We start from the raw sequence: 12,457 nt of genomic DNA, 5'->3' as shown, positions 1-12,457 counted from the left end.
CACTTGTCCACTGTGTGACCCTGGGCAAGTCGCTTCGCTTCTCTGTGCTTTAGTTATTTCATCTGTAAAATGGGGATTAAGACCATAAATCCCATGTGGGACATGGACTGTGTCAAACCTGACTAGCTTGTATCGACCCCAGCACTTAGTACAGTGCCTGACACATAGTGAACACTTAATACTGTAAATAACAAAAAAAAGGGACAGAGACACCGGTCAGACCTACCCTCACTTCTGACCACCTCTACCTCCTCTCCCATTTCCCATTCAGGGTCTTGAATTCTGGTTCCCTCTATTCCAAATCCAGGGGAGAGGCGGATCTGATGGTTGTCCCTGATTCCACAGAAGGCCAAAATGGCTACCACCCACTACCTGGCCTCCAAAACTCTCACCTGCAGGTAGATGCTAGGGGGAGTCAGGGGGCGGGAAGGTCTGAGGTGGGTGGGAAGAGACAAATTTTAGCTGCTCTGGGCTCCCAACAATCTGCTCCACCTCTCATGGTATGGCACTCTTGGCTGGGAGTACAAACCTACCACCTCCCCAAAGTCCTATTCTCCCCTCCCTCCCACCCCGGACCTCCTAGACCAGGCTGCCCAACAGGGCCAGGCGGGACTCGCAGGGGTGAGCGGCGTGGACCGACCCCTGGCACTGGCCCAGAGGAGAGCAGGAAGGGGGGAGGGAGGGTGTGGCACAGTGTCCCCGTGCCAGGAGTCGTGGCAGGACCTAAGAGACCCAGCTGGTCTCTTGCCCCACTCAAAAGAAAGAGTCCCTTGATTTTTTTTTTAAACCCCCAAAACAAACCACTTTATTCGTTGAATCTGTTTCCTCCCTGTCTGGCTGGACAGAGAGGACCAGTCACCCCGTCCTCGCCCTCTCCCGCCAAATCCATATTCTCCGCTCCCCCATCCCACCGGGAGTCAGCCACGGCCGCCGGGCTCTTTGGCTTCAAGGACCGTGGGAGGGGAATGGTTCTGCTCGGGGCCATGGTGGGAAGGTGGAAGCGGGGCCCCAGGCATCCTCTCCCGCTGTGGGACCCTCCCACCCCCACCACGGGGCTGAGTCGCTGGGACAGAAAGAGTGTGGGAAGACTTGTTCCAAAGCCAAGGAGTGGGTAGCGGCGGCAGGGCCTACTGTTCCCTGAGTGGCGCGGAGCCGTGAGGACAAGGCCCTGCCCGGGGGAGGCCCGCCTCAGGGCAGCAGCAGCTCGTCCTCTGCCTCCCAGGGGCCTGGCTCGGCCAGGGGCAGGAGCAGAACGTCGTCCTCGTCCTCGAGGACAGGGAGCCCCCCGCGGGGGTCGGGAGTGGCCGCGGCGGCGGGGTCAGGGGGTCGCGGGCCGGTCAGGAAGCGCCCGCGCAGGGCCTGCACCACCCCGGACAGCAGGGATGGGGGCGGGACGGCAGGGGGCTCGGGGGGGCCGCGGGGCGGGGTCGTGGGCGGCGGCGGCACCTTGACGGGCAGCGCGGGGGCCTCCTCGGGGTCCCGTCCTCCCGCGGCGCCCCCCTCGGCGGCAGCGCCCTCCGGGCTCGGAGAGGCAGAGGGGGCGGTGGGTCCCGGGGGGCCGGGCTCCGGGGTCCTGGCCGGGGGTGCGGAATGGGGCAGCAGGCCCCAGCGGCGGAGGCGGCGGACGAGGCGGCGGACGGTGCGACTGCGCTGACGGCGGCGGGAGCCCCCGGCCCGGGCCCCCACGGCCCCGTCGTGGCGGAGGATCTGCAGCAGGGAGCGCAGGTTCCCCAGCACCGAGTTCTGCGGCCGTGGCAGGGTGGGAGAGGCGGAGTAATAATAACTATTAACCTTGGTACTTGTTAAGTGCACACCATGTGCCAAGCACTGTTATGAACACTGGGGTGGATACAAGTTAATCAGGTTGGACAAAGTCCCCTGTTCCACGGGGGGGCTCCCAGTCATAATCCCCATTTTACAGACGAGGGAACTGAGGCCCAGTGAGATGAAGTGACAGGATGGCCGGGTGGATACGGCAAGTGGCTCTATCCCCTAGTGGATAGAGCCCGGGCCTGGGCGTCAGAAGGACCTGAGTTCTAATCCCAGTTCTGCCCCATGTCTGCCGTGTGACCTCGGGTGAGGCCCTTCACTTCTCTGGGCCTCAGTTACCTCACCTGTAAAATGGGGATTAAGACCGGGAGCCCCACGGGGGCCAGGGACTGTGTCCAACCTGACTGCCTTGTATCTACCCCAGCGTTTAGAAGAGTGCTGGGCATAGAGTAAGTGCTTAACAAATACCATAATTATTATTATTATTTTCTGGGCCTCAGTTACGTCATCTGTAAAATGGGGACTAAGACTGTGAGCCCAATATGGGACAGGGAGTGTCCACATGCAATTATCTCGAATCTTCCCCCGCGCTTATTACTTGGCCGAGGTCACAAGGCTGACACGAGGTGGATCTGGGATTAGAACCCAGGTCCTTCCGCCCTCCCAGGCCCCTGCTCTATCCCCTGAACCACGCTGCTGCTCAGCGTGGTGAGGGATGGGGAGGTATGGGCAGGGGTTTGTTCCGGCGCACGAGGGGACGGGGGGGGGGACGACGGAGGGGATGGGTCACTTACGTCATTGGGGTTTTCGGTGGGGAAGTCCTCCACGGCCGGGATGGCGCCCTGTGCGATAAGCTGCCCGTAGGACGGGGGGGCCTGCTGCTGCACCATCTCAGCCTCCATCCGCGACAGCGGGGCGAAGATGCTGAGGGGGAGAGGAGTCGTCACGGTCCCGGCTCGGAGGGCGCCCCCGCCCAGAATCCCCTGCCCCCAGCTGCCCTTTAGGAGCCCAGCCCGGTGGTCTCTAGGCCCCCCGGCGCCTAACCCCCCCAGGGGATGTAGGGCGAGAACGATGGTGATGGGGGTGACCCCACCCCGGCCTCCCCCGCGACCCCCCCGGCTACCGCTCACCCCCAGCCTCCGTTGCCCCGGGGCCCGGCCCCCGGACCTGTACTCGTGAGAGCGGATGGCGTAGAGCTTGCAGGTGCAGCCCAGGGCGATGACGAGCAGCAGGCCGCAGATCAGGCTGCCGATGACGGCGGCGGTGACCACTTTGCGCGGGAGGGCGTAGGCGCAGTCCCACTCGTCGCTGCCGTCGCTGCAGTCGGGCTGCCCGTCGCACACCCACGTCTCGTAGACGCACCGCTCGTCCCGGCACCGGAAGTTGCCCGGCTGGCAGTGGCGGCACCGCCGCTCGTCCGCCCCGTCCACGCAGAACGTCTGGTAGTTGCAGCGGTCGGCGGGCGGGTAGCAGGCCCCCGCAGCCCCGCCCGCGCCCCCGCAGGGGTAGCGGCCCTCGGGGCAGCCCGGGCACCCCTCCTCGTCCGTGCCGTCGGCGCAGTCCCAGGTGCCGTCGCAGCGCTGGGCCTCGCCGAAGCAGCGCTCGCCGCCCGGGCCCTCGCCCTCCGGCCCGCACGGCCGCTCCCAGGGCAGGCAGTAGCCCCGCACGTGGTAGGTGGCGTTGAAGCCACGGCCGGAGCTCCAGGGGCCCGCCTCGTAGGCCACGGTGGCCCGGCCCGACAGCGTCTCCACGGCCACGGCCTGGCCGTTGCTGAGGTAATCGAGGCTGCGCAGGAGATGGGCGGCGTCGGCGGGGCCCAGGCCGTCGTAGACGCGCACCGCGTCGCCGTAGCCCAGGTCCAGGGCCGTGAAGCGCACGGCCAGCCGGCGGCCATCGTGGGGGTCCAGCCGCCACACGCAGGCCCGGGCGGGGCCGGCCGAGGAGAAGACCCCGTAGAAGCCCTCCAGGGTGTGGTTGCAGGGGCGGCCGGGGCCGCAGCCGGCCTCGTCGGAGCCGTCGCCGCAGGAGTCCACGCCGTCGCAGCGCCGGGCCCGAGGCACGCAACGCCCGTTTGGGCACCGGAACTCCCGGCGCGAACACTCGGGGCCCTCTGCCGGAGGGGTGGGAAGAGACGCGATAATGACGACGCTGGCATTTGTCAAGCGCTTACCACGTGCCCGGCCCCCTACTCGGCGTTGGGGCGGATACAAGCCAATCGAGTTGGACGCGGTCCCCGCCCCAAGTGGGGCTCACGCTCTCGCTCCCCGTTTTACAGATCGGGGCACTGAGGCCCAGAGAAGTCAGGTGACTCGGCCACAGTCACACAGCAGGCAAGTGGCAGAGCCGGGATTAGAACCCGTGACCTCCCGGCTCCCGGGGCCGAGCCACTGGGCCACGCTGCTTCTCTCGACTTGAGCTGGGGGCCCGGGCTCCACCCCTCCCGCTCCCCGGGCGCCCGCCCGTGCCCGCACCCGGGGGGCCGCACCTCTGGTGTAGGAGAGCAGGAAGCCGGGGCCCGGCTGCCGGCCGCCCCCGCTGTAGCTGTAGGTGATGGTGGCGTTTCCTCCTGGCAGCTGCAGCGGCCCCGCGGGCAGCTCGCACAGGGAGACGGGCGGATGCAGCGCCGACTGCAGCACCAGACGCTCCGACGGGCACGACAGGTGCAGCTTCTGGAACCTGTCGGGACCGAGAACCGCACTCGCCGTCAGAGCGCCGGGGCCTGGCGGGAGGAGACCGGGCCTGGGAGGCGGAGGACCTTGATTCTCCACCCCTTGCCTGCTGCGTGACCTTAGGTAAGTCACTTCTCGGAGCCTCGGTCTCCTCATCTGTAAAATGGGGATTTGATACCCGGGCTCCCTCCTAGTTAGACTGGGAGTCTCGGGTGGGACCTGATTCTCTCGTTATCTACCCGGGCACTTACTACAGCGCTTGGCACATTGGAAGCGCTTAACAGATACCCCAGTCAGTATTATTAATAATAACAATAAGCCCATCTTCCTCCTCGGAGTGGAAGCTCCCTGCAGGCGGGGACGTGTCATTTCTACGTTTCGTATCTTCCGCGCACTTAATTCAGCTGATCGCACCCAGAGAGTGCTCAGCCCCTCTGTCCCAGAATCTTCTGCTCCCCGACTCTCCCTGCTTTGGATGTAGCTGCCCCAGGTCCCCTATCACTCAATCGATCGGATTTACCGAGCACTTAACTGTGTGCAGAGCACTGTACTAAGTTCTAGGGAGAGGACAAGAGTTGGTAGACAGCCCCTGCCCATGACAAGTTTACAGTCTAGAGGGGGAGACAGGCATTAATATAAATCAGTCAAGCAACCCTTGACTTCCACACCCCCACCCCTAATACCCATCTGCTCTGAAAGGGTTCCAGCTAACACCTCAAGCCACTGAGGCCTAGTTACCACCCGGAGGCGAAAGGCACCCCAATTCCCCTGTCAGAGCCCAGACGGGGCAGGTATGAGGACCTGGGCCGGTGCAGGCCCAGGCGGAGCTGGGGTATGTCAGTCGATCATATTTATTGAGCGCTTACTGCGTGCAGAGCACTCTACTAAGCGGTCGGTACACATTCCCTACCCACGACGAGCTTCGAGCAGAAGCGAGCGTGTCTCCTCCCAGGACTCTGACCCAAAACCGGGGGCTGTGCCCTCCCCATTCCTAGACTCACCTGATGGTCACCATCTGCTCCTCGCCGCCCACGATGACCCAGCTGCAGTTGACGGGGTGCAGGCGGCTCTCCCGGCCCGGGGGACGCTGCAGAGTGCCCGGGTTCCCGGGCAAGGCGACAGGCGCCCTTTCGCAGGCTGCAGGGAAGGGGTACAGGGCTGGGTTGGGGGTGTGTGTGTGTGATTTCAGCTCCTCTCACCTCCCAGAGACCTTCCGCCCTGGGCTCCTGGTGGGGTGAGAGGTGAGGGGCGGGGCACGAGTATCCCATCTCAGAGTTGCCATGAGTCCAGGGACTCCCCAAAGTGTGGGAATCACCTCCTTTCACCCCTCCCGCGGCGCTCCTTTCCCCAGGACTGAGTCCACCCCCAACCCGTGAGTCCTGGACCCCTGCCCCCCAGACTCACCTGGGCTGGGGAAGGGTGGCCTGTCCAGGTGGATGGCAGCACCTCCTGTTGGAGCAGGGAGAAGTTTGGGGAGAGTGAGTTGGGAGTTTGGGTTGGTCAGGGGCACCAGGCCAGGAGGGGGAGAGGGGCTGACCTCTTGGCAGGAGTCTGGGGGAGGTGGGAGGAGAGACTTGAGAGGGGTCAGGCCAGAAAGGAATGAGGGGCAGCGGGGAGGGGAGGGGAGGAGCCTGGGAGAGGAGTGAGGGACGGAGGAGGAGGAATGGGATGGGGGCGGCCGGGGGGCCGGGGGGCCTGTAGAGTAAGGAGGGACAGTGGCTGAGTTGAGAGGGAGAGATCTGGAAGGCTGTGAGGAGAGGGAGGGCCGGGATGACCCATGACCACAGACAAGAGGGTTTGGCAGAGGGTCACAAGGGGATGGGTGCCGAAAAGGGGCCGGGGTCCCAGGCGGATCTGTGGCGGGTCTCCGCCTCCCTCCCAGCTGTTTCCCTCATCTGGCAGGAAGTCTCAGTTTCACCTTCTGAGAAATGGGCCATCCCAGGGGACGGTGTGGGGCAAAGCTGCCCGGAAGTGCAGGGTGGAAGTGGGGGAAAAGGGGGTCAGGTGTTTAACGTCACAGGGCCAAGTTAGAGTCTTACCACCGAGAAGGAAGAGAAGGAGGGCAGGGAGCATCCTGGGGCATCCGGGGGGAGCCATCTTTGCCGGCGGCTGCCGCCCGCTCACCGAGGCGCCCGGGTGGTCAGCGCGGGCCCGGGCCCGCAGAGTGCGCCCGGGGGTCCCGGCGGCCTCCTGGCTCGGACCCCATCCCCGTCCCCCCGAGCCGCCCGGCGCCCGGGACCTCGAGGAGGGCGACGCAGATGGGTGGACGGGTGGTGCCCGCGGTCTTGTTGTTGGGGCGGTGCCTCTCGCCAACTTCAGAGTTGTTTTCCCCGCCGCACTTCCTTCTGGGGCTCGTTCCGGAAGCCGGGGTCCCGGGCCGGAGGCGGTGGCCCACAGAGGTGGCGACTCCGGGGCTGAGGCTGGGGGTGACAGACGGTGGGTGCCCCTGTGCCAGGGGGATGAAGGGGCCCGGCCGGTGCCCCTTGCCGGGCCCGGACAGTCCCCTCCCGGGGCCCGAAGGCCACTTCCTCCCCTGTCCGACTTCCTAGGGGGAAGTTGTGGGATCCCCTGAGCTCTGTGGACCCAGACCCCCTTCCTGTCAGGAGGCTGGCGGGGACACGGGCCGAGGCTCGACCCCCAACTTTCCAAGCCCAGGCCGTCCGGGGGGGGGGGGGGCGGGTTGGGACAGGCGGGTGATTGGGGGAGAGGGGGTGGAGGGGGGCAGTGACGACGGCCCTGGCCCCACCCCCCCTTTTAATCATCTCCCCAGGGCTCCACCCCCCTGCCCTCATTAACCCTTTCCCTGTTCCACCAGGGCTACTCAGAGAGCAGAGGGGAGGGCCGGGGTGGCGCCTGCCCCTTTAAATGCCCTGCCTGATTTAACCTCTTCAGTGCCATCACCTCAGCTAGTCAGTCCTTCCAGACTAGGCCACCTCCCAGGCCCGTTTAGGTCCCTGGGGAAAGAGGCCGGGAAGAGGGCAGCCTTCAGGAAATGCCCATAAGCACCCTGTGGGTTTTTTTTTTTTAAATAAACTAAACCCTCTCCCTGACTTCCGGATTGTTACAGATACCCTCTCCGACCCCCTCCCAGCTGTTTCCCTGTCTGGCAGGAAGTCTCAGTTTCACCTTCTGAGAAATGGGCCATCCCAGGGGACGGTGTGGGGCAAAACTGCCCGGAGGTGCAGGGTGGAAGGGGGGAGAAAAAGGGGGCAGGTGTTTAACGCCTTATGTCCCACAGAGTTACAGGATCTCAAAGAGGCCAGGCGATAGGGCAAGGCACCCCATGAATTATCCCAAGGCTCCATGGACGACGACAGGAGGGGGTGGGGGACGCGGTCTGCCAGCCCCTTTCCTTCTGGAGTCAACCAACTCTGGCCCTCACGTGACTTGGGCTCTATTATTAGAGCAACTAATAATAACTGCTGTATTTGTTAAGCGCTTACTTTGTTCAATCATTCATTCAATAGTATTTATTGAGCGCTTACTATGTGCAGAGCACTGTACTTAGTGCTTGGACTATACAATTCGGCAACAGATAGAGACAATCCCTGCCCAGTGACGGCTTACAGTCTAATTGGGGGAGACAGAGGGCCAAAAACAAGATAACAATCAGGATAAATAGAATCAAGGGGATGGACACCTCATTAACAAAATAAATAGGGTAATAAAAATATACACAAATGAACACAGTGCTGAGGGGAGGGGAAGGGAGAGTGTCAGGCACTGTAAGCAGCATGGCTCAGTGGAAAGAGCTCGGGCTTTGGAGTCAGGGCTCATGAGTTCAAATCCCAGCTCTGCCCCTTGTCAGCTGTGTGACTGTGGACAAGTCACTTAACTTCTCTGTGCCTCGGTTACCTCATCTGTAAAATGGGGATTAAGACTGTGAGCCCCACGTGGGACAACTTGATTCCCCTGTGTCTACCCCAGGACTTAGAACAGTGCTCTGCACATAGTAAGCGCTTAACAAATACCAACATTATTATTATTACTGGGCGCTGGGGGTGGATACAAGCAAATCGGGTTGGACACAGCCCCCGTCCCAAGTGGCGCTCATAGTCTCGATTCCCATTTTACAGAGGAGGAAACTAAGGCTCAGTGAAGTGAATTGCCCAAGGTCACACGGCAGACATGATTAGAACCAACAACCTTCTGATAATAATAATAGTGGTATTTATATCAACAAGGGGAAGCACTGTAATAAACGTTTGGGTAGATAGCATTTATGGAGCACTTCCTATGCACAGCACTGTACTAAACACTCGGGCGAGTTCAAAAGAGTTAAAAAACGTGATCCCTGGTCCTCAAGGAGGGTGCGGCCTAGCGGGGGTGAAAAGAGACGAAAATAGGTTCAGGTAGTAGAGGAAAGAGAAAAAAATGGATGTTTGGAAGAGTACGGGCTTAAATAACAGGGTATGAAAACCGACGTGTACAGAAGCTTTGGAGGGGAGGTGGAGGTCTAAGTGCGTAGTTGGCGTTGAAGATGGTAATTTGGGGGGGGCGAGATCATTTAGGGAGAAGAGCGTGGCTCAGTGGAAAGCGCCCGGCCTTCGGAGTCAGGGGTCATGGGTTCTAATCCCCACCCCGCCACCTCTCGGCTGGGTGACTTTGGGCAAGCCACTTCACTTCCCGGTGCCTCAGTTCCCTCGTCTGTAAAATGGGGATGAAGCCCGTGAGCCCCACGTGGGACAACGCGATGACCCCCTACCTGCCCCAGCGCTTAGAGCGGTGTTCGGCCCACAGTAAGCGCTTAATAGATACCACCATGACTAAAAGAGAAACGAGGCCGGGAGGGCCTCCTGGAGTTGGAGAGGCCCGATTAGCCCGTGAGCCCGTCACTGGGCAGGGATGGTCTCTCTCTGTTGCCGAATTGCCCATTCCAAGCGCTTCGTCCAGTGCTCTGCACACAGTAAGTGCTCAGTAAATACTATTGAATGAATGATTTGCCCATTCCAAGCGCTCCGTCCGGTGCTCTGCACATAGTAAGCGCTCAACAAATACTATTGAATGAACTGCCCATTCCAAGCGCTCCGTCCAGTGCTCTGCACATAGCAAGCGCTCCACAAATACTATTGAATGAATTGCCCATTCCAAGCGCTCCGGCCAGTGCTCTGCACGTAGTAAGCGCTCAATCAATCCGTTTGAGTGAAAGAATGGAGTTGGGAAAGAAGGCGTGGGAAAAGGAAGAGTAAGACCCGGAAGGCCCCCTTTCCTTCTCTCCTCTCACCCCCATGCGTCTCTCCGCGGCTTTCGGGAAGGGCGGGATTCCTGGCCTTCCCGCCCACCCCATCCAACGACGCAGGAAACTCGACCTTCCTCCTCCTCCTTCCTGGTTTTCCTGCCTATTCCCCCTCCGCCCCCTTAAATACAGGTGTCTGGAAGCAGCAGCAGCATCAGCCCCCTCCCCTCCTGTCCCCTCCCCTCCGCCTGCCTCTCTGCCGCCCCCTGGCGGTCACCTAAAATGCCCAACACCAGGGGGCGCTGTTGCCCTACAGACCCGAGCGGGGGGGGGCGCTCACACTGCGCATGCGCTCAGGGGCGGGGCGCAGAAGCGGCCGCTCGGGGCGGCCTAATGGTCTCCTTTAGGCGCTTACTATGGGTCGAGCACTGTTCTGAGCGCCACTCTAGGTACCCGTCGATAATAATGCTGGTATTTGTGAAGCGCTTATTATGTGCAGAGCACTGTTCTAAGCGCTGGGATGGATACAGGGTCATCGGGGGGGCCCACGGGAGGCGCCCAGTCTCCATCCCCATTTGACAGATCAGGTCACTGAGGCCCAGTGAAGTGACTTGCCCACAGTCACACAGCTGCCCAGCGGCAGAGCCGGGATTCGAACCCATGGCCTCTGGCTCCCAAGCCCGGGCTCTTTCCACCGAGCCACGCTGCTTCCCTGAATAATGGTATTTGTTAAGCGCTTACTATGTGCAAAGCACTGTTCTAAGCGCTGGAGGGATACAAGGTGATCAGGTTGTCCCACGTGGGGCTCAGTTTGCCTCCCCATTTTCCAGATGAGGTCACTGAGGCACTGAGAAGTGAAGTGACTTGCCCAAAGTCACACAGCTGGCAAGCGGTGGAGCCAGAATTAGAACCCATGACCTCTGACTCCCAAGCCCGGGTTCTTTTCACTGAGCCACGTGATAATGTTGGTATCTTTTAAGTCCTTACTTGGTGCCAAGCACTGTTCTAATTGTCTGGGTAGCTACAGGGTAATGAGGTGGTCCCACAAGAGGCTCCTGGTCTTCATCCCCATCTTTCAGATGAGGGAACCGAGGCCCCGAGAAGTCAGGTGACTCGCCGAAAGCTGACGGGTGGTGGTGTCTGGGATTAGAACCCAGGACCCCGGACACCTAAGGCCGGGCTCTTTCCACGGAGCCGTCCCTTGTCCCACATGGGGTTTAGAGTTTATGTATTCATACATTTGTTCCATAGTAATTATTGAGCGCTTACTAGGAGGGAGTAGGGTTTAATCCCCAATTTGCAGTGGAGGAAGTGGAGGCCCAGGGAAGTCAAGTGGTTTGCTCAAGGTCACGGAGCAAGCAGTTGACAGAGCCAGGATTAAAACCCAAGTCACCCGACTCCCAGGCCCAGATTCTCACCACTAGACTACGCCACTTCTGCCGCAAACCCTTAAAACCAACTATTTCACGTTTCTCCCCACCCTCCAAAACTCTTTTGAAAGCCCACCTCCTCTAGGAGGCTTTCCCCGATGAATTTTTCTCAGTACAGTGCACAGCAATGAGCGAGTGGTTAATCAGTGCTATTAATAATAATGTTGGTATTTGTTAAGCGCTTACTATGTGCCGAGCACTGTTCTGAGCACTGGGGTAGATACAGGGTAATCAGGTTGTCCCATGTGAGGCTCCATTTTACAGATGAGGGGACTGAGGCTATTAACTGATTGATTCCCTCGGTAGGGCCTGGTTGTAGGAGGATGGCAGTTCATCTGGGGGGCAGTAAGCATTGCCCTTCTGGGGAGCAACGTGGCCTAATGGCTAGAGTATGGGCCTGGGGAGTCAGAAGGACCTGGGTTCTAATCCTGGTTCCTCCTCTCATCTGCTATGTGACCTTGGGCAAATTACTTAACTTCTCCATGCCTTAATGACCCCATCTGTAAAAGGGAGATAAAGACTTTGAGTTCCACGTGGGACCTGGATTGTGTGGAACTGAATTAGCTTGTTTCTAGCCCAGAGGTTAGTTCAGTGTCTGGCACGAAGTAAGAACTTTACAAATACCACAGGGGGGAAAAAAATGGGGAGAGCTGTGCTGTGCTGGATGCAAAGCAGGAGGGAGGGAGGGAGGGTGTGAGCAACCGGAGGGATGAGGATTGGCTCTAGAGAAGAGGAGTGGCAAGCTGGGGTGGTGTGGGAGAAGAGAGCGCCTGAACTGTAAAAAGAGAGCTGATTGGGGGTTGGGGAGGAGACTCGATTAAGTATCATCCATCCAGTCCAGCTCACCACGTTGGCACAAGAGATGCCCGGAGGGGCTAGGTGGCCAGTCGCCAGCCTTGTTGCCCAGCTACCTGGTTGAGAATGTTTTCAGTGAATGGATTTCCAGTCCCAGAAAATTGACAGCCCTCTAGACTCTAAGATCACTGTGGGCAAGGAAAATATTTACCAACTCTGTTATATCGTACTCTCCCACGAGCTTAGTATGGGGCTCTGCACAGAGTAAGCGCTCAATAAATACGATTGATTGATTTTGAGTAACTACCAATCAGTCGATAGGCTTTGTTAAGCATCTGTTCCGCGCCGAGCACCGTACGAAACACTTGGGAAAGTACAGTAGAACAAGTGGACCTGATTCCGTGCTCTCGAGGAGCTGACGATCTACTGGGTAATTGAAAACTGATTTCCAAAAAGGAGGAAGGAAAGGATATGTATATGAGTGAGCCCTGAAGTAATAGGGAATGTGCTGAGGTCACTTTCTGTCCCTGACGCCTCCACCTCTGGCCATTCCCCCGTCCGGTGGGACCTTCTTTCTGAGTCCGAAGTGCTGAGAGCGAAGTGGGGTGAATGCTCAG

At 60.0% G+C, this 12,457-nt stretch overlaps 1 protein-coding gene across 1 annotated transcript; it reads right to left on the bottom strand.

The window, feature by feature from the left end:
* Positions 1-774: 774 nt before the first annotated feature.
* On the bottom strand, positions 775-9,793 carry LRP10 (LDL receptor related protein 10). Its single transcript, XM_029078199.1, has 8 exons — positions 9,664-9,793; positions 6,479-6,859; positions 5,844-5,888; positions 5,441-5,576; positions 4,256-4,446; positions 2,938-3,880; positions 2,565-2,694; positions 775-1,743 (listed from the first exon to the last, which is right to left on the bottom strand). The coding sequence occupies exons 2-8, from the start codon at positions 6,534-6,536 to the stop codon at positions 1,189-1,191; spliced, it is 2,058 nt and encodes a 685-aa protein (XP_028934032.1). The 5' UTR covers positions 6,537-6,859; positions 9,664-9,793; the 3' UTR covers positions 775-1,188.
* Between the last annotated feature and the right edge of the window lie 2,664 nt (positions 9,794-12,457).

Source organism: Ornithorhynchus anatinus, chromosome 13 (genome assembly GCF_004115215.2).
Source record: "Ornithorhynchus anatinus isolate Pmale09 chromosome 13, mOrnAna1.pri.v4, whole genome shotgun sequence".
Lineage (NCBI taxonomy): Eukaryota > Metazoa > Chordata > Mammalia > Monotremata > Ornithorhynchidae > Ornithorhynchus > Ornithorhynchus anatinus.
This window is presented reverse-complemented; position numbering and strand designations above follow the sequence as displayed.

Bases quoted from the DNA above. Each gene is read 5' to 3' on its own strand.
- LRP10 (XM_029078199.1), bottom strand. From the start codon at position 6,536: ATGGCTCCCCCCGGATGCCCCAGGATGCTCCCTGCCCTCCTTCTCTTC. The intron at 4,447-5,440 runs GTGAGTCTAGGA...CGGTCCCGACAG, and splicing joins GAGCAGATGGTGACCATCAG to GTTCCAGAAGCTGCACCTGT. The intron at 1,744-2,564 runs GTAAGTGACCCA...CCACGGCCGCAG, and splicing joins CCACCGAAAACCCCAATGAC to AACTCGGTGCTGGGGAACCT.